This window comes from Mesoplodon mirus (genome assembly GCF_964341445.2).
Source record: "Mesoplodon mirus genome assembly, chromosome: 15".
Lineage (NCBI taxonomy): Eukaryota > Metazoa > Chordata > Mammalia > Artiodactyla > Ziphiidae > Mesoplodon > Mesoplodon mirus.
Genome location: NC_138991.1, coordinates 51619849 through 51639032, shown reverse-complemented (window position 1 = coordinate 51639032; position 19184 = coordinate 51619849). Strand labels below are relative to the sequence as shown.

Genomic DNA, 19184 nt, shown 5'->3' with positions numbered 1-19184 from the left:
AAATACCCATGACATAAGTATTATCTTCACATCCCCATTTTCCAGATGAGGAAACTGAGGCATGCAGAATTTGAATCATGTCATTTCTAGCATCACATTCATTCCTTGGTCAGGTTACTTAACCTCCCTGTGCCTTACTTTCCTCCCCTTCATTAGGACTCATGCTGTTGCTTCACCGGGTATTCGAGAGGATTAGAGACACAAGGTGTGTGAAGGGCCAGAGTATGAGGGGACATGGGTGCTGAGGATATGATGGTCATCTTGCATGTATTTGCCTGGAAACCTCCCAAGGTTGGTTTTTACAGGGAAGGGAACCTGGGTTTGGATGTCTGGATCTTGACTCTCCAGGGGAAGAAGAGAAAAGCTGAGACCCGTTTGCCTCTTGGCGAGCAGGTGAAGAGTTAGAGGGAAGGCAAGGTGATATCTCATGCCCATCGAGGGATGGATGGATAGAGAAAATGTGGCATATACGTGCAATGGAATATTATTCAGTCTTGAAAAAGAAGGAAATCCTGCTGTATGTGATGCCATGGATGAACCCGGAAGGTGTGATGCTGAGTGGAATAAGCCAGACAGACAAAGACAAATGCTGCTTGATCCGCTTGCATGAGAACCTAAAATAGCCAAACTCAGAAATTCGGAGAGTAGAATGGTGGTTGCCAGGGGCTGGGGGAGGGGAAATGAGGAATTGCTAATCAACAGGCATAAAGTCTCAGTTATGCAGGATGAATACATTCTAGAGATATGCTGTACTACCTTGTGTCTGTAGGTAGCAATACTGTATTGTGCACTTAAAACGTTTGCTAAGAGGGTAGAGCTCATGTTAAGTGTTCTTGCCACGATAAAATAAAATGTACAAGAAAAGAAAGAAAACTGTGGAGGGAAGGTGTAGGAGAACTCATCAGCTATTGCAGGAAGCAACCCTGACTCAGCGTGACAGATCATCCCAGGCCTCTGGGTGATGCCTGGTTCTCACTGACTATGGCTCAGTGGCTTTTCTGGAAGCTATCGAATATCCGTGAGCTCGTCATTCCAGAAGACAAAATATTTCCCTTTTCTCTTACGCTCGAATCTTTTGATTGGCAGCTGAGTAGCACCTGGGGCCAGGCAGAAGGCCAAGGGGCCACCGTGAGCTCACCATCCCCGTCGTGGGGGTGTCTCTAAGTAGACGACGCTTATAAATCAGGAGTCCTATTAGAATTGATGGTGGCGCCTGGTCCTGATATCACAAATTAACCAGAGGAGCCAGCCGTTCTCTGATGGCCAAATTAGCTTCGTTGATTGCAGTGCTTCCTGCGGCTGGTGTTGCTTGGAGAACTTCTGCCAGAAGGTAGTAGAGAACGTGAGCTTTTGAAATTAGTGGTTTTACGGAGGTTTTCTGCTTGGGGGACAAACTGGTGATCATCAGTTAATGATGAGGAAAGAGAACAACCCAGGAACAGTACTGCGGATGTGTTTAATGAGAGAGAATGCAGATGGCTGTGAGGGCAGAGGCCTTTCTGCGCACTCTCTGCCTTCTTGTTAACTTCTAGAAAACGGGCTTAGGGACAGAATTTAAATTCTTGTTTTCAGGCGGCAGGAGTCATCGAACTGATTTTCCAACCATTAGAGGCAAAAAATAATAATAAATTGGCTCCTGTATCTGAGAACAGCTAAGAGGAAGAAAGCAGATCAGGTTGGCTCCTGTATTAATCAGGATGAGCTAGACTATGCTGCAGTAACAAAGATCCCCAAACCTCAGTGACAGAAAACAGCAGAGGTTTATTCTGCCCATGGAGGGTTGGTGGAGCCTATCCTCCACCCTGGCCTCACTCAGGAATGCAGGGCCTTCACCATCAGGAGTGTGGCTGGATGCTATGGGGGAAGGAGGGACATGGAAAACTGTGCCCTGGCCCAAGTCACTGGTCTTGGCCACAGCAGGTTGCTTGGCTGTGCCTCATTTGCAGGGGATGGGGAGTACAATTGTATCATGTGCCTAGAAGGAAGAGAACTGGAATATTTGTCAAGAGCTTTATTGAATACCATCCCCCCATCCAGCTCCATCCCAACCTAGGCTAATATGAGCAAAGAGAGAGATACCCCATCCATTCCCCCACAGAGAAGGGGGAGCTAAATGCTCCTCCCTTGACCTCTCAGCCAAACAGAAGAGGCACTAAACTATAGCAAGTTTTAGAATTAAGCAGGTACGCGTTCACAGCCTCCCCTAAATGATGTCGGGCAAATCACTGAACATCCCCAAGTTCCCCTTGTCCCTCTTTTGTAAGATGGGGGAATGGTAATACCTGTCTTGAAAGTTACTTCTGAAGGTTAAACATGGAAGGGCTTAGCCCAGTGCCTGGCACTTGATACGTGCCCGTGCCTGAGCGTGTTAAAGCAACAAGCCTTGGCGCCTCTTTCTGTAAAATAGTGAGGAGGGTACCCCTTATGGGACGATTGTTGGTATCCAATAAGTAATACCTGTGAGTCGTTTGCATATGGTGCCTGGCTGACAGCGCGTGCTCAGAAAATGCATCTGAGAGGCTGCTTGGGATTCTTCAAGGGCCTCTGGACAGAAAGAAGGGAAAACAGGTATATCAGTGTGGTTTGTTTATAAGAACAGAGGAATGGCCCCTCACTGAGGGGGATTTCTTGCAAGATACGTGGAGAGGTAAGAAAGACTGGAAACAGGTATCAGAACCAGAAGTTCCCCTTCACAGACCAGCATGTAATAGCAGCTCCTGTGTATGACCAGTAGCCACTCCAGGACCCATCACAGACTCCACTCTCCCTCGGCATCTCCTTGTTTGCTTCTTCCTACCCATTGCCTCTCACCTCCTGCCACCTCAAGTTCCTGGTGCTTCATGGCCCCTCCTTACTGTCCTCTCCCTCTCTGTGACTCCCTGCCACCTAATGGCCACTGACCAGCCTTGACACGGCTATTTGGAGATGACATGCCTATCCCAGATCCATTTAGCTGGGTGGGAGTGGATGGGAAGGCTGCAGTGCTTAAGGGGACAGAGTGATGGGGATCAGAAGGGCTCTGCAGCTTCCTGGAAGTGGCTGGTGGAGCTGGTAGCCCAGGGCATGGGGTCTGCAGTCTATCTGGTTTGAATCCCAGCTTCACCACCAACCAGCTGAGTTACCTTGGATAAGTCACTGATGCCCAGTCCCTGCAAAATGAGAATAAAAGTAACATCAACTTACAGAATGGCCACGAGGTATCTTAGTGTAGTCTTCATTCTTACAGCCTCTTGAAATTGGTGCTTGATGCTAGGGGAGATGGGACAAAGGCAAGAAGAGGGCAGACACGTTGCTGGGCCAAATGGGGACATTGGAGACAAGGGCGCTCAAACCAAGCCCAGGGGAACCTTCTAAACTCACAGTTCTTGGAGAGCTGGGGTCTGCACACTTTTTCTTAAAGGGCCAGCTTGAAATATTTTAAGCTTTGCAGACCAGTCTCTATGGCAACCACTCACCTCTGCTATTGTAGCAGGAAAGCAGCCATAGACAGTCCATAAATGAACAGGCATGGCTGTGTTTCAATAAAACTTTATTTACAAAAACAAATGGCGGGCAGGATTTGGTTCGGGGAGGGCAGTAGTTGGCAGACCTGCTGAAGGAGGAGCCACGCTCAGTGTCAGCTGCACGTCAGCCGATCCTGGACACCAGCACTACCTCCACTACTCTCCACCACCCTCTTCCTTGAGAACCTTTAATCGGCACATTTAGGAAGACGAACGAGGAAGTCTGCCCTCAGAATTGCTACTCATTGCCAGTGTGTTTCTAGAGCAATGGGTGTAGATTTATGGAGTCAATTAGCATTCTCTGTGGCCTCTGTGTCCCCTCTGACTAGCTTTGGGACAGTGGGTTCTCTTTCAGGTTAAGGCCTTGATAATGGGCTCTAAGCAGAAGCAATGTGTTTTGGAAGTGATGCAGGATGTTAGTTGACCAGTGCATTTGATCCGAGGTCAAAATGGCCAGGGCCCACCTACCCATGGAGAAAGCTGAGTTTTGGGTGCCCGCCTTCCCAGAAAGACTCATTTTCTCCAGAATGACTCTTGGCCTTTCTCTTGACACCCTGCCCCCCAACCCCGTGACTTAATCAGTTCTGCTCTAGGTACAGACATCAAGAGTCAAAGCTCAAACCTAAGACTGTCACAGGTTTTCATCCCCCTGGGACTCACTGTAGGATCCCTGCATAGGATTGTCCTATAAAGGGCATATTCCCCTCAAGATAGCCGGTGGTGTCTCCCCCTCAGGATTAACTATGGCACGGTCTGATTTCTCTTACGGGCATAGATCTACGAGCATGTCCTAAAGGCAATGTAAATTATATAGTATCCTACCGATATTTTCTCCCCTTATAGCTTTATTATGGCATTTCTAGCCATTAAATAAACCATCACCGTGCTTGCTGCTAGAATTTAAACAGGAAGCTTGGAACAAACTGTCCAGATTCCAGTAGCAGAGACAACCAAGGAGACATATGAAAAGGGGGTGTGGTTAATAACAAGCATTGAGGATCATAGTCATAGCACGTTAGAGCTTGCAAAAGCTTTATTTTCTGGTTGGAACATCTTCTATTTCCAGGTTGGGAAACTGAGGTTCAAAGAGAAAAGCCTAACATGAAGTCTAACATTAAGCTTGTAGCAAAGGCAGGGCGTGGGACCAGGGCCCAGACTTCCAAACCTACGTGCCTCACTCTCCAGGGCCAGCCTGCTTAGCGTGATGGCAAAGTCAAGTTTCTCTTCTGTGTTTCCTTCCTGTCTTCTCCAGGATGGCTACTTCTCTCACCGGCCAAAAGAGAAAGTGCGAACAGACAGCAACAACGAGAACTCTGTGCCCAAGGATTTTGAGAACGTGGACAACAGCAACTTCGCACCCAGGACTCAAAAGCAAAAGCACCAGCCCGAGTTGACGAAGAAGCCCCCGAGAGGACAGAAGGAGCTTCTGAAGAGGAAGCTGGGGCAGGAGGAGAAGGGGAAGGGGCGTCTGTCCCCAGGGAAAGGTGCCAATGAGGTGCTGCCTCCTGGTGCGAGAGCCCCGGTCAACGGCAGCCAAGGGAAGGATGCCCCCAGACAGCCCCACGCCCGGAAGAGTGGGGGCAGCTCCCCCGAGATCAAGTCTGACCGGCCCCTCAAGTGTGACATCTCGGGTAAGGAGGCCATCTCCGCCCTGTCCCGCTCCAAGTCCAAGCACTGCCGCCAGGAGATCGGGGAGACCTACTGCCGCCACAAGCTTGGGCTGCTGATGCCCGAGAAGGTCACTCGCTTCTGCCCCCTCGAAGGTAAGTCCCAGCCCCGTTCTGCTCACATTCGCAGACCTTCTCAGAACCACCGCCCTATTTTGCAAACCCCAAATGAAGACAGGAGATCTTTTGTTGTGGGCTTCCCTGAATTCGGAAGTCTCGTGTGAGAAAAGTTTCGCAAAATCCAATTCCCTTTTGTTACAGCTTTAACCTGTTGCTTTTGTGGCAAAGGATAAAATACAGTGCAATCGGGGCTAATGTGGAAGTCATAGGAGGCGATGGTATTGATATGGTTTGTTTTCTGTCTCAGCAGAGTATTGGGATTAAAATTGACACCAGTGTTACTGTAATTGAATAAGATTTGAAAGGTTTCTAGTTGGTTGCATTGACACTGGAGGCTCTGGAAAACATCCTTCCCATTTTCCTCCACCTAAAATTCCTTCCTTCCTTATTTTCTCCCTCCTTCCCTCCCTCTCTCTCCCTCCCTCCCTCCTGCCCTGTGCTGGGCCCTCTTCTCTGTGCTGATAACCAGTGATAAATCAGACCTCTTGCTGCGATGCAGTGCGAGTCAGAGCTGTAACAGCGGCGTTCACAAGCACAGGGGAGGGTCCTCAGAAACTGGCGGGGGACAGTTCTGCACAGGTGAGGCATCACCATGCATCTCTGCATCTCACCTCACGCCTCTGACACGTATTCCTTGCTGGCAGTTTTCACCCTTTCCAGTGCGTGTGGAAGGGGAGTAATAACAGTTACCGAGCACTCACTGTGTCCCGGGCACAGCACGGGCACTTTGCATTCAATCAGCTCATCTCATCCACCACCCAGTGAGGCTAGCACCATCATCGTGAGCATAACTTTTTTACACGTGAGAGATGTAAAACAACTTCCCTAAGGTCACGGGGCTTGTAAGTGGCCTTTCAAGCCTGCACGTAGAGACATCCTGAGATAGAGATATTGCCATTCTGGGTTAGGCCATATTTTGTCAAGATCCCTTCTTAAAAAAAAGAAATATGTTATGGCAGAAAATTTCAAACCCACCTCAGAGTAGGGAGGACCTTCATGTTCCCATCATCTGGCTACAGCTAACTCGTGGTGGCCACTACTGTTTCACCCAGGTACCCTCATCCCCACGTAAGCTCATTGTGAGCCAGTAGATGTTATTTTTCCTTGCAGAAGACGTTACATCCCAAATAGTTTGTGAATTAGTTCGTCCAGTGGTTTTCTCCATGCAGAGGGCGGACTGCATCCAAAAGACACTTTCTGCAAAGAAAGAGCCAGTGTCATTGGGAACAAACAGAGAGGGATGCATTTGAAATGGAGAGATTGTGTTCTAGTTGAGTTCAGCCATGAACTGATAGGAAAAGCCCTTTCCCCTCGCTGGTTCCGGCTTCCTTATCTGTCCAGGGAGCGCCCTGCATTAAATACACGAAGGGTCTTCCCACTTGGTCTTCCCTTGCGGCCCATTTCCCAATTTGCTCTTGGTCACCCCTCATTCTCATTGGCCATAATCAGTGCAAGGAGTACCCCGCTATCCCTCACTAAATGGTCAAGCATTGAAAATGCCTCCTTGTTGCTTCTAAATTCAGATACCACCAAATGCTTTAGTTCACTCTCAAGTGGAGAGAGAAGGTCCCCGACCATGGGACAACCCAGAAGTCCTGAGGGCAGGGGTGGGGGGAGGACACATGGAAAGACCTGCATGGGGCAGCGACAGAGTCCACGCGTGGAAGAGGAACGGGTCCATGGTCCCAGCGGCCGGGTCCGCCTCTTTGTCGAGACAGAAGGTCAGAGCATCAGGAAAGGTGACAACAGAGCTGGACCAGGAGGCAGGGTGGGGGCAGGGGGCTCTCAGTTCCCCCAACATTGGAGGATTTGGAAGCCAGGCAGGAAGATGCCTCGTGCTTCCTCAATCCCCCATCTCTCTCGAGAGAAGGATGTGCATGGTAAGAATGGCTCCCAAGGAAAAGGGGACTAGATCACCCCTAGAGAAGTCCTAATTCCGTCTCTCCACTGGACAGGTCAGAAACAAGGCCCATAGAGGAGAGGAGACTTATCATCAAGGTCACCGAATCAGTTAGAGGCTGAACTTGGGCTAAAATTCAGGCCTCCTCATCTCTCACACATGCTTCTCTGTTGACCGCTGGTCACAGAACAGAGGGTGTGGATCAGGTGGGGGACAGCCACGTGGGTAAGTGTGTAGAGAGGCTTGGAAGTGTCCGCAGCAAGCCCTTCATGTGGTCCTCTGGGTGGGGTGCAGTGGGGACAGCTTCAACTCTTTACTCAAGTTCATCTGTATTTTTTAAGTTTCCTGTTGGAAACCTGTATCCGTACTATATACTCTCTTTTCAATAGAAAGGTCTAAAAAGAAAAGGTTTGCTTCTCTCTTGCATTTTAACCCTTGTCTAAACAGTCCCGGGGTTCCCATCATACTCTTGACACGACTTGGCAGATTGTGGCAGAATAAATAAGTGGAGATGTTTCCAAAATCTTTTTCTTAGCTAGTGCATGGCCTGGCAGAGGCCTGAGCTGAATGTCTTTCCGTGAGAATGACAGTGGGTACTCGCTGTGTACCAAGGGTCAACACAGTTTTTCTATAAAGGGCCAGAGTAAATATTTGAGGCTTTGTGGGCCGTGCAGTCTCTGTCGCAACTCCTCAACTCTGTCATTATATCTCAAAAACAGCCAGGACAATACATACGCAAATGCACTTGGTTATTCCAATAAAACTCAATTTACAAAGACAGGCTGTGGGTGGGATGTGGCCCATGCTGATCCCTGCAAGGTACCAGTTCTGTGTAGTAATACGTCCAGCACTGTGCCTCCCATCCCACTATATCCTCACACCAGCCCTATGAGGTCGGTCTCTTATCGACCCGTTTAATGGATGGTGAAATGGGGGCTCAACGAGGTGTAGTCCTTGGTCACAGGTGCATGGCTAGTAGATGGCAGGGCTGGTATCGTATCTCAGGAATACAGAGCCTGAACCCTCCCGAGAGCCTTTCCCTCTTCAGGAGGCAGAAGGTTTCACTTTAGCCTAAACGGTCCGAGCTCGGGGATGTCCTGAGCCCGCAGGCTGTCTCTCTCCGCCATCAGTACAGTTGCAAGGAGAAGGGTGGGTGTTGATGGGGGAGTGAGTGGGCTGATGTGGCCTGTCCTGGTCCCGCTGAGACACCTCCAGCATGGCTGTGCAGCCTGGGGGATTCCCTGTGGCCTCTGCTGCGTCCGCCAAGGTGGCACACCCTCCAGGGAGCTGGGAGCTGGGTAATAAGATGGGCGTCTGAGCCTTGGCACACCAGCCCGGGCAGTGCCTTCATTTACTGCACCACAGCCTTCCCCTTTTGCAATAAATTCTCTGTGAATAGACTAATTGCAAAATAACCCTAATTGGGCAGTTATCAACGAACAACTTCCCGTGGAACAAAACAGCTTACAATTAATAGCATTTAAACCGTAAACTATTCCTCTGCAGAAAGCTAAGATGTAATTACACCCCATACGGAGATCGCGTTCCCTTTCTGGAAACCATGACACCCGGATTTCCCTCCGCTCAGGAGGGATTTGAGCGCCAGCTCCGCGGGCAGTGAGGAAGCCAAGTGGGGAGGGGAGGGGAGGGGAAGTAGGTATGTGTGTAAACAGACAGACAGACACACTTACACGTCCGCACGCAGATGTACGCACTGTTTGTCATTTTGCCGAACTCAGCGTCACCCAGACTTCAGCCGACAGGATGCCGGAAGTTGAATGTCACTAAGGAAACAATTCCTCATGGCTTGAAGTCTGAAAAGTTACGAGGGGATCGATGTGAAATGTCGGCTTGTGTGAAGGGCTCCTCCTCCTCCGATCCCCACGCCTCCAGTCTGCGCACCCCGGCACCTTCAGGGAAAAGGAAGAGTCTAGAACCCCGGATTGGTGTGCTCTGCACAGATACCTTGCCCCTGTGACTCGTCTGCTTCACTGCCAGCCTCTTGGAGGAAGCAGCTGGAATGGTGACATGTTTTCAGGAGGAAAACGCGGATCTGCGGACCATCCACTCACAGCCCCCAGGAGTGAGATGCGGTGAGGTCAGGCGGGGCGCTCTACCCCATTGGCCCCCAAGCCTGGCCTCCGAGCGGGTTGTTTCTAATCCCGCAGCGCCCCTCGTTCCTCCCAGAGCCCCCGTGCTCACTGCAGCCGCCAAGCCACCGGACCCCACCCCCACCCACGTTCCCTACCCAGGTGGCCCAGCCCCCAGTGCCCCCCCCCCACAGTTGCCTAGGCCTCCTGGCCCTTCCTTAGGCTCCAGAATCACCCAGGAGCCTCCAGGCACTCCAACTGGACCTCCCAGAGTTTCATGGAAATGAAACCATCTTGGATGGAAGGCCCAGGGTGGCCTGTGCTGGAAGAAGCTTTTCCATCGGAAGATCTGCTGACACTGGGTTTTGAATCCTGGTTTTGTCTTTGCTAGTGGTGTGACCCTGACTTCCTAGTGCCTCAGCTTCCTCATCTGTAAAATGGACACAGATACTTGTACCCTATCCTCAGATAGGTTGTTGGCTGACATGGGATCATGAAACCCCTGGTGCAGAGGGGTTAGGGTACAGTGAATGTGTTTGGCCGTCGGCTGTAGCAAGACAGTGGTGGTGGCGTTGAGAAGAGTGGAAGGCCCACCTGCAGGGTGACCTCCCCTTGCCCAGCCCTAGCTGTCTCGCTCTGGTCTTCAGACAAGGCCCCGCGTGCCTCAGCCACTCCCTCCTGCTCGTCCCAGCCCCCTCCATTGTTGCCCCCACTGCACACTCCACCCCACCTCTTCCCTCTCTAGATCTCAGCCTAAATGCCCCTTCCTCAGAGAAGCCTTGCTGGACCACACCTTCCGCGGGGAGCCCTGGCCACAGAGGACACACTAACCCTGGTGAGGGGTTGCTTTCCCAATAAAGACCATTTGACCTGTAAGAGGCATTCTAAGCAGGCAATGCCTCATTATATTGGGAACAATTAAATATCAAGATGCTCTCTCCAATGGCCCTCATAGGCCACCAGCCTCCTTCCATCTTGAGTTAAAATGCCTCAAGAAAAAAAAAAAAGCATCTCAAGAGAGGCCCCACCGGTTACCCGGGTGCCTCTGACACCTCCTCACTCTTTGCTGTGCCAGGTAAAGCCAGTGGAGTGACTGCAGCCCAGGTGTCCAGGTGAAGAATGAGAGATGAAAACTGAGAGGTTCCACGGAAAGCAGTCACTGGGAGGGGGGTTGGGGGCCACCGTAGCGGGGGCTCCGGGCCCGAGCCGCTGAGTGGGCCGGTGGTCCCCCGATGAGTGATGAGCAAGGGCTCTCCCTCTTAAGTCAGCGGACCAGCTGCAAGTTTGCAAGCACGTGCACGTGGCAGGGGCAGGGGCTCCAGTATTAGGAGTGAGGACGGACCGGAGGAGGTTTCTGATGAAAAGGCAACTGTCCTTGGACGCAGCAACCCGTCTTTACCCATCAGTCTTTGCAGGAAGCCAAAGACTCTGGACAAATGGGCTTCCGGATGGAGGTGGCTGAGGGGAGACTGTTGCGTCCGATTCCCCATCTGTCGGGCAGGAACACTGCTTTCTCCCGGGTCTTTGCTGTATAGCCTAGGATGAGACAATGAAGGAACAGCCGTGGACAACTCAGAGCCACCACACCACTGGGGTGGCCGTGATGAAGCCAGATGATCCTTCGATGGCTCAGCCAAGCCGATGGGGCCGACTTGCCCAAAGGCCAGGTATGCAGAGGACTCTTTCTCGTCTTTCTCTTGTCAAACCCCAGTGAAAAGGAGGTTTCCGGTAACAGTTCGTTGGGGTCGGAATAAACTCATGCCAAAGGCCCTCCTTGAGCTTCTGAGTGAGGGGCAGGACCCTGACCGCGGTCAGTCCAGGAAAAATCAGCAGGCCCCATTCATTGGTCACCCACTAGGTGCCATTCGACGTCCCAGGCCAGCACTCCCCAAACGTGTTCTGCGAAGGGCCAGATAGTAAATACAGTATGAGGCCTTGCAGGCTGCAGGGTCTCTGTCACAACTACTCAACTCTGCATGAAAGCACCCACAGGCGATACATAAATAAACGGCCAGCATGGCTGTGTTCCAATAAAACTTTATTCTGGTCATCAGAATGTGAATTTCACGTAATGTTCATGTCTCACGAAAGGTCATCCATTTGATTTTTTTTTCAGTTATTTAAAAATGTAAAAACTGCTCTTAGCTCGCAGGCCATACCAAAACAGGCAGTGGTGAGCTGCCCTTTGCCAGCTCTTATTCTAGTATCTGGGGACGTAACAGTGAACAAAAGCACAGGATGCCTCGTCCCTGCAGGGCCTCTGCCCTGCACAGCTCAGAGCACCATGTCTGTTGCCACCAGCTGGATGGTGACTCTGGGAGGCGTGCAGCCTGAGGCCCCACCTTGGTGGCACTTCTTCCCTAATGGGAGAGGCCACAGGGGACAGGTGACCCAGTAGACCTACAGTCCACTGTCTGGTGTGACGAGAGCTCGTAGACAAGCACAGCAGGTGACAGGACAGGGGAGGTGGACGTTTTAGGTAGGTGGCCACAGAAGGCCTCTCTGAGGAGCCTCGGTGGCAGTGTCACCGGGAAGAGGAAACAGTCCTAGCAAACAGCCTGGCTTGTTCCAGAGGCAGCCAGGAGGTCAGTATGGCTGAAGCAGAGGGAGCAGTGAGGGGAGCAGAAGGGTGAAAGGTCAGAGGCCAGGGGTAATGGCCAGGCCACCACAGGGGGTTCGGATACTGATGTCAAAGAGATGGGAGCCATTGGAGGAACTGAAGAGTTTTAACATTATCTGATTTTGAATTTGTTTTTTAAATTTTATGCTACTTTAAAATTTTTTTATCTTATTTTGATAAGAACACTTAATGTAAGATCCACTCTCTGAACAGATTTTCAAGCGCACAATGGTGTATTGCTGTTTCCAGGCACAGTGTTGTACAGCAGATCGCTAGAACTTATTCATCTTGCTCAGCTGAAACCTTATACCCATTGAACCCCATTCCCCATCCCCCCAGCCTCTGGCAACCACCATTCTGCTCTTTGCTTCTGTGAGTTTGACTGTTCTATATTCCTCATATAAGTAGAATCGTTCAGTATTTGTCCTTCTGTGTCTGGCTTATTTCACTCAGCGTGATGTCCTCCAGGCTCATCCATGTTGTTACACATTGCAGGAGTCCTTCTTTTCTTAAAGCTGAATAATATTCCATGTAAGTCTGAATTTTTTAATCCCTTCATCCCTCAGTGGACCTTGAGGTTGTTTCCACATCTTGGCTATGCTGCAGTGAATGTGGGTGTGCTAATATAATGTCTCTTTGAGATGCTGATTTCACTTCTTTTGGATAAATACCCAGTGAGATATCACCTCACACAAAAGACAACAAGTGTTGGTGAGGAGGCAAAGAAATTGGAATCCTTGTACATTGTTGGTGGGAATGCAGAATGGTGCAGGCACTGTGGAGAACAGTTCGGAGGGTCCTGAAAAAATGAAAAACAGAACTACCATACCATCCACCAGTCCCGCTTCTCACATGACTTAGCTTTAAGGAAGGAGTAGAAACAGGGGAATTGTGGAGAGGTTCTTGCAGCGGCCCCAGTGAGAGGATAGGGTAGTAGGAAAAAGCTGCTAGGATTGGCCGATGGACTGGATGGGGGTGACCAACTGTTGGTGTTCTGGGCTGAGGGGTTTCTTTGGGGCACAAAGACGACTCAAGCCTGGCCCTTGAGCAAACATTTATTGAGCTCTGCTGTGTGCCAGGTCGTGTGGCCAGCAGTCCCCCGAGACCCCCCATCGGAAGGTGGGTCTCCAAAGGCCAATCCCACGTGGACTTCTTCTAAAGCACCGTGGTATTTTACCCCCTCCCCATTTTGGAATTGTAAAAAAAGCCAGCTGTTGCCCACATGGCTTTTTAGAAAGAGAGATATGCAGTTATGGGAAATATCATAAATGCCCCCCTCACCTCCCTCCCCCCTTCCTCCTCCCGGAATGGCCTGCCAGCTGCACGGCTCTGCCCTTCACTCTGAAAGGTGTCATTAGGGTGTGTTTGTTCCCTAACTGCCATGCCTAGAAGGCAGAGCTGCAAGGTTTAGGCACGGAAAGAAGATGAAAACACCAGCCCTGAAAGAGCGGGATTAGCGCCCTCCCTGGCCTCACCCGGGCAACCCATTTGGAAACTTCAGGCAGACATTTCCCAAGGCTTCTGCAGTGTATTTGAGACAAGGGGATCATGGTTAGATGGATTTTTTTTTTTTCCTTCTCATGTGCTCACAATGACATCTAGAGACTAGGGCACCGGGAGCATGTTGATAACCCTGCATTTGTGGACCGCTGCTTGGAGCAGCTCTGCAGAGAGCCTGACTAATCGGGGGCTTTGCAGACCAGTAGGGATTTTGTTCTTACCTGGGTGACCTGGGGGAGCTGCTGAAGGGATTTGAGCAGGGCTGGGGGTGGGGGCTGACCTGACATGTATAACAGGATCCCCTGGCTGCAGTATTGACAGTGGATGCTAGGGGTGAGGACGGAAGCCAGGAGAGCTCTTAAGAGTCGCTGGTCAGCATTTGCTCTGAGATTGCACATGGTGCATGAAGAAAGTGCCCCCTACTGTTTATCTGTCTGTGCCCCAGACCCATCCTCCACGTGGCAGGGGCTCTGTCTTACTCATCTGAGAATAGCACTGCTTGGCATGTCATAGGCCTCAATCTTATCCTCCCTGGGTAAGAAGATAACACGGTTGTTTTGAGCTTTAGTGGCTCAAGCTACCCGTCCCAGGAGCTATGCAGAGCCCCGCATGCACTGGGACGGGAATGGAACAGTTAGAAGTCTGTGAGTGGCATAGCCACCAGCTGGGGACTGAAAGTGTTTGTCCCCCGCTCCCTTCAACATTCACTCATTCAGCAGTTATCCACCGAGCATCCTCTGTCTGTGCCGGGCACTAGGTTTGGGGGATCTGTTTGGGAGGAAAACAGACAGAATCCCTGTCCTTATGGAGCTTGCAGCCTGTTAAACGTGGGAGGGGAGACACATGAATCCAGTGAGCACAAAAATAAATGCAGAATTGCAACCGCACCACCGATTCGGCAGAGACATGTGGTTGAATTTTAGTGGGACTGAGAGATGAAGAGTGGGAGGAATTACCTAGGGAAAGAGCAGGAGGGGGAGTCTTCCAGGACAAGGGTCCATCATGTGCAAAGGCTCTGAGGCAGTAGAAGGTATAAGGAGATTGAAGAACTAACAAGACCACCTGGGGACTCTGAATATGAGCAGGAGGGTTGGTCTGTCATCTTCCCAGCCGGATTTTAATTCCCCAAATCACTGGGTCTAGATGATCTATGTCTTTGTCTTGAGCGAGGAGAATGGATCAGAGGCATCTGTAGGGACCAAACCGAAATCACCGGAGAGCCAAGGGAAGACCAGCCCGAAAGACAGGCAAGGCTCTGGCAGTCCGGGACCGGGGACGGGTCCCACATCCCCTCCAGAGAACTGTGCCCCTTCCACCTTTGGGCCCTGACCCCCACCTCCACCCCAGCCTGAACACGGGCTGCCAACTCCTGGGGGCCTCACCTCCTGTGGCACCTTTGTTTTCCAGGACATCCAGGGCACAGAGGGGAAGCCTCAATGCCCCCAGCGGTGAGACAGATTCAAGCAGGCAGTGTGCCCGGGGGTGTTCCACTGGCACTGAGCTAGTGCAGGCTTGGGGGAAGGCTCTGAACCAGTCTCCCCAGGAAAGCCTGGTGGCCCCTCTACCACTGAGTGAGCTGCCAGACCCTCAGACAAGGCACTTGTTTTCTCTGAGCCTCACTTCTTACCTGTAAAATGGGTTGTTTGATGCCTCTCCTGCCTCCTCGGGTTGCTGTATGAAATACCATGTTTGAGAATATTTAAAAATTTTCCCTCTATTCAGTCAGCGAATATTTACAAGCACCTGTTACAAATCAGCATTAGATTATTGCGGTTCAGAAGCCAGCCTCCCAGTGTGGGCACAGTGGACCCGCTTACCCAGCCGGGCAGTTTAGGATGCTTTTCTCAGCTTCCATGAGTGTCTCGCCCAGAGCCTGCCCTGGGACCAGGTAGACAATGGCGAGTCACTTGGACAGTTTCTTGTGCTCTGAGCCATTCCTTCCTTTGGGTGCAGCTGCTTATATGTCAGCCGCCCAGGGCTGGGAAATCAGAGCCCTGATGCAGAAAGAGAGCCCGGGCGTGGCCCTTGCAGCGGCCGATGGATGACAGTCAGTCCAAGCTAGTCCCTCCTTTTTGCACAAATCAACAAAACCAGCTTGCTTTTTCTCCTCTCTCAAATTATTTGTCAGTTAAGCGTTAGGAATTCCTTTCAACATCACTTCCTTCTGGAAGTCTTCTGGGACTCTCTCCCTACATCTCCATGAGGGGCTCAGACTGTGTACCCCCAAATCACCTTACCCACTCACCAGTGGAGCACACATCACATTATCCTGGAGTTGCCAGGGTCATCTGCAGCCCCCATTTAGCCACGAGGCCAGTCTCATCTGTGTTCCAGGTCATACCTCCAGCCCCTGCTGGAGCAAAGTCTGTTTGCTAACCCCATGTTACAGATGGGGAAACTGAGGCTTGGGGAGGTCGAGTAGCTTGCCCGGGGTCACACTTGCAAGTGGGAGACCTTTCAGACTCAGTTCTGTCTGCCTGACTTCAAAACCCACATCTCAGCCTCTTTGCTCTGTGGAACCTTTAGTAAACCTGCCATCGGAATGTGTCGAATGAGTATTGCAGTTTCTCCAAAGATAGAGGGAAACGCAGAGGCAATGTTAACACCTATCTCTAGCTGTTCATTACTCTCCTTCCCCGCAACCAAAAAGAGCAGGGCGCCGAAGTCTCCGTATAAGAATCTGTGCTTAGATAATAATGCTTAACCTTGACCTAGGGATTGCTAAATGCCAGGGACTATCCTAAGCGTTTTAGCCATATTAGGTCATTCATTCTTCTGACAACTCTGTATTTCAGGAAACTGACGCACAGAGAGGGAGGACACTTGCCTAAAATCACACATTTGCTCAGTGACAGAGCCAGGCTCTGAGCTCAGAGGCTTTGGTGCCAGCGGCGAAATGCTGAACCACCGTGCTTCTATCCCTCTAGCAGCGGCTGCCTTTTAGCTGCAGTTTTCCTCCTCAAGCTCTGTCCATCTGTCGCAAAGAGATCCATGCAGTCAAGTAATATGCCTGGTGCTGGAGCGGGGCTGATCCCGTGAAAGACCTCAGGTCTCACCTGCAAAGCTGCGTTGGGTGAAAAGTAGCCAGCGGCAGTGGCCTCCCATTTTTCTGCCAGTTTCTAGTTTCCATGGTATATTTGTGTTAGTGTAAAAATGACAAAGCAATAATTTTTCATTGTATCCTTCAGTCACCCATGAGAGATTGGATTTAGGTCACAATTTATTACCCTGTGGAATTGAATCCAATTTTTAACACCATGTCAGCCATGCTGGTATTAGAGCCTTTTAATGGCTGTGAAATTTATACAATGATAAAGTAATTTAAAACATATGTAGGAAGAGCATCAGGCAAATTGATGTATAGAGAACCCTGTGGTAAAAATTGAATAGGAGATAAACATGGAAAATGGTGATTGATTAGAGGACAGTTGAAATAGGGCTCGCTCTGAGAAACTCTTAATGGCGAAATTAGTAAATTAATTTATTCCTTGGAATTTTGAGGGGGGTTTATGTTGCCCTAAATCAGAATCGAGGATGAGGCACAAAGTGCAAATTAATAGCTCACCTCAGAGCGTGGCACCGTTTGAGCGAGAAGCCTCAGCTGAGTAACTGGGAGGCTGCCAGGAGCCTGGCCCTGGTGGTGTTTCCAGCGGCCAAAGTGAAAAGATGGGGAGAAGACAGGGCAGCGGGGAGGGAGGCAGAATTTTTTTTTTTTTTTAATTTTTAAAACTTGCTCAAATAATACAGAAAGCATGCTTGTTATAATACCTTTATTCAAGTGGGACCATATGCATTCTCATTATTTCAAAAAACTGGAAAACACAGTAGATAACTGGAAAATCTTTAAAAACTTGGCCAGTCCCCTCGGAGAGGTAACCACTGCAAGCACATTTTTGGTTTTGTTTAGATCTTTAAAACCAGCACTTGCAAAAATAGAGTTTGTTTTGGAACGGAGGGTTTATAAATAATAAGAAACTGATGTATAAATCTGGAACTTACAAAAATATCACATCTGGTTTGGAGCATGGGAAAATTCAAAAATCATGTGAAATTGATATCTGGTCTGGAACTTGCTTTTTTTCATCTGGACGTGTATCTAGGTCTGAGACCTGTATCCCTGTCAGGAGATGGAGAACTATATAATCCTTTTTTTCTGTTTCCCAGTATAATGTTTATTTATGAGACTCCTTTTTTTGTTTGTTTGTTGTTGTTGTTTTTGCGGTACGTGGGCCTCTCACTGTTGTGGCCTTTCCCATTGTGGAGCACAGGATCCGGACACGCAGGCTCAGCGGCCATGGCTCACGGGCCCAGCCGCTCCGCAACATGTGGGATCTTCCCTGACCAGGGCACGAACCCGTGTCCCCTGCATCGGCAGGCGGACTCTCAACCACTGCGCCACCAGGGAAGCCCTACCCAGTCTCTTTTATTGCCTATATAACTCTTTGTCATGGCTGACTGTTAACTCTGGAGTATGGCTTCACCACAGCTTAACTAGCCATTCCCCTATTGGTGGACATTTAGGTTGTTGCCAGGTTTTTGTTAGGTGTCTCTTTTCTCAACTCTCCCAAAGATGGTGCATAACCTCTACCATTCTAGGTGCATCAGAGAAAAGCTAATTGCTGCTTATGATGGATGCCTCAGGACATTAGAGCTTAATTCTCTTGGGGACCCTGAGTTGAGACTGGCTGCTCGGAGCATCTGAGAATTGGAATTGGTGGGTCCAAAGGCTTGTCTGTTTTAAATTTTGGTAAATACCATCAAACTATCCTGCAAACACGCTGTACCAATTATGGCAGCCTGTTCTATCCTTTGTTAGTCATACACAGGATGTTGGAAGCTTCCAGAACATCCTCATCCTCCTAAAGGGATCTGCTTTCTTCCCAGGAGCCCTGGTCAGGTTTCAAATTAGTAATGGCTCTGCATCCCAACCTTCTGAGATCCTAGCAAGTCTCTTCCATGACCCAGGACAGTAGTTTGAACATTGAACTCCTTAATACGTGGGCACCTGGGCCTGCCCCCAGAGATGCTGGTCCAGGTCTAGCACGGGACCCAAGAAATTACATTTCTAACAGATGCTGCAGTTGCTGCTTCAGAACCACACTTCGAGAACTACTGACTTGGAAGAATGATTCATCCCCTCTAGTTCTGCCCATTCTCCAGGTCATTGGTTCTGAATGGGGCAGTTGTGCCCCTCAAGGGACATCGGGCCACACCTGGAAGCATATTTGGCTGTTACAACCTGATGCAGGGGCAGGGTGCTATTTGCAACTAGTGGGTAGAGACCAGGGATGCCGACAAATGTCCTACAATACACAGAACAGCCACACAATACTTTTCCGTCCCAAAATGTCAATAGTGCCTTGGTTGAGAAACCCGCCTGTGGTCCTACCGGGATGGTGTGTCTGAGACGGGGCCATCTGCCTCCCTCCGGGGGCCTTCATCTCCTCCATGTGCCAGCTCACATTCAGCATGGATGTGTCGCATCCCCAGCCTGGTTCCTGGCCATGGAATGCCTCCACCTCACCCCCCCACCTTTCTAAGCCCTTAGCTGGCTCCTTTCCCCCTGAAGGCTCATCTCCCCAGTCTGAAGAGCCAATAACAATTAGATACCATGTATTGATTACTGACTGTTGCCAGGCTGCGTGCTATGTACGTGGAATTGTGCTTAACAATGAAAGCTTTAGTCAGTTGGCCTGGGTTTGAATTCTGGCTGTGCCACTCACTAGCTGTGTGACCTTGAAAAAGTAACTTCACCTCTCTGTCCCTCATTTTTCATCTGTAAAA

General features: G+C 50.1%; 1 protein-coding gene across 1 annotated transcript in view; it reads left to right on the top strand.

The window, feature by feature from the left end:
• XYLT1 (xylosyltransferase 1) overlaps positions 1 to 19184 on the top strand; it is a 306853-nt gene that overhangs the window by 164701 nt on the left and 122968 nt on the right. The window contains exon 3 of the mRNA XM_082645213.1: positions 4756 to 5266. Coding sequence (XP_082501339.1) covers positions 4756 to 5266 — 511 coding nt within the window. The remainder of the gene's footprint in view (positions 1 to 4755; positions 5267 to 19184) is intronic.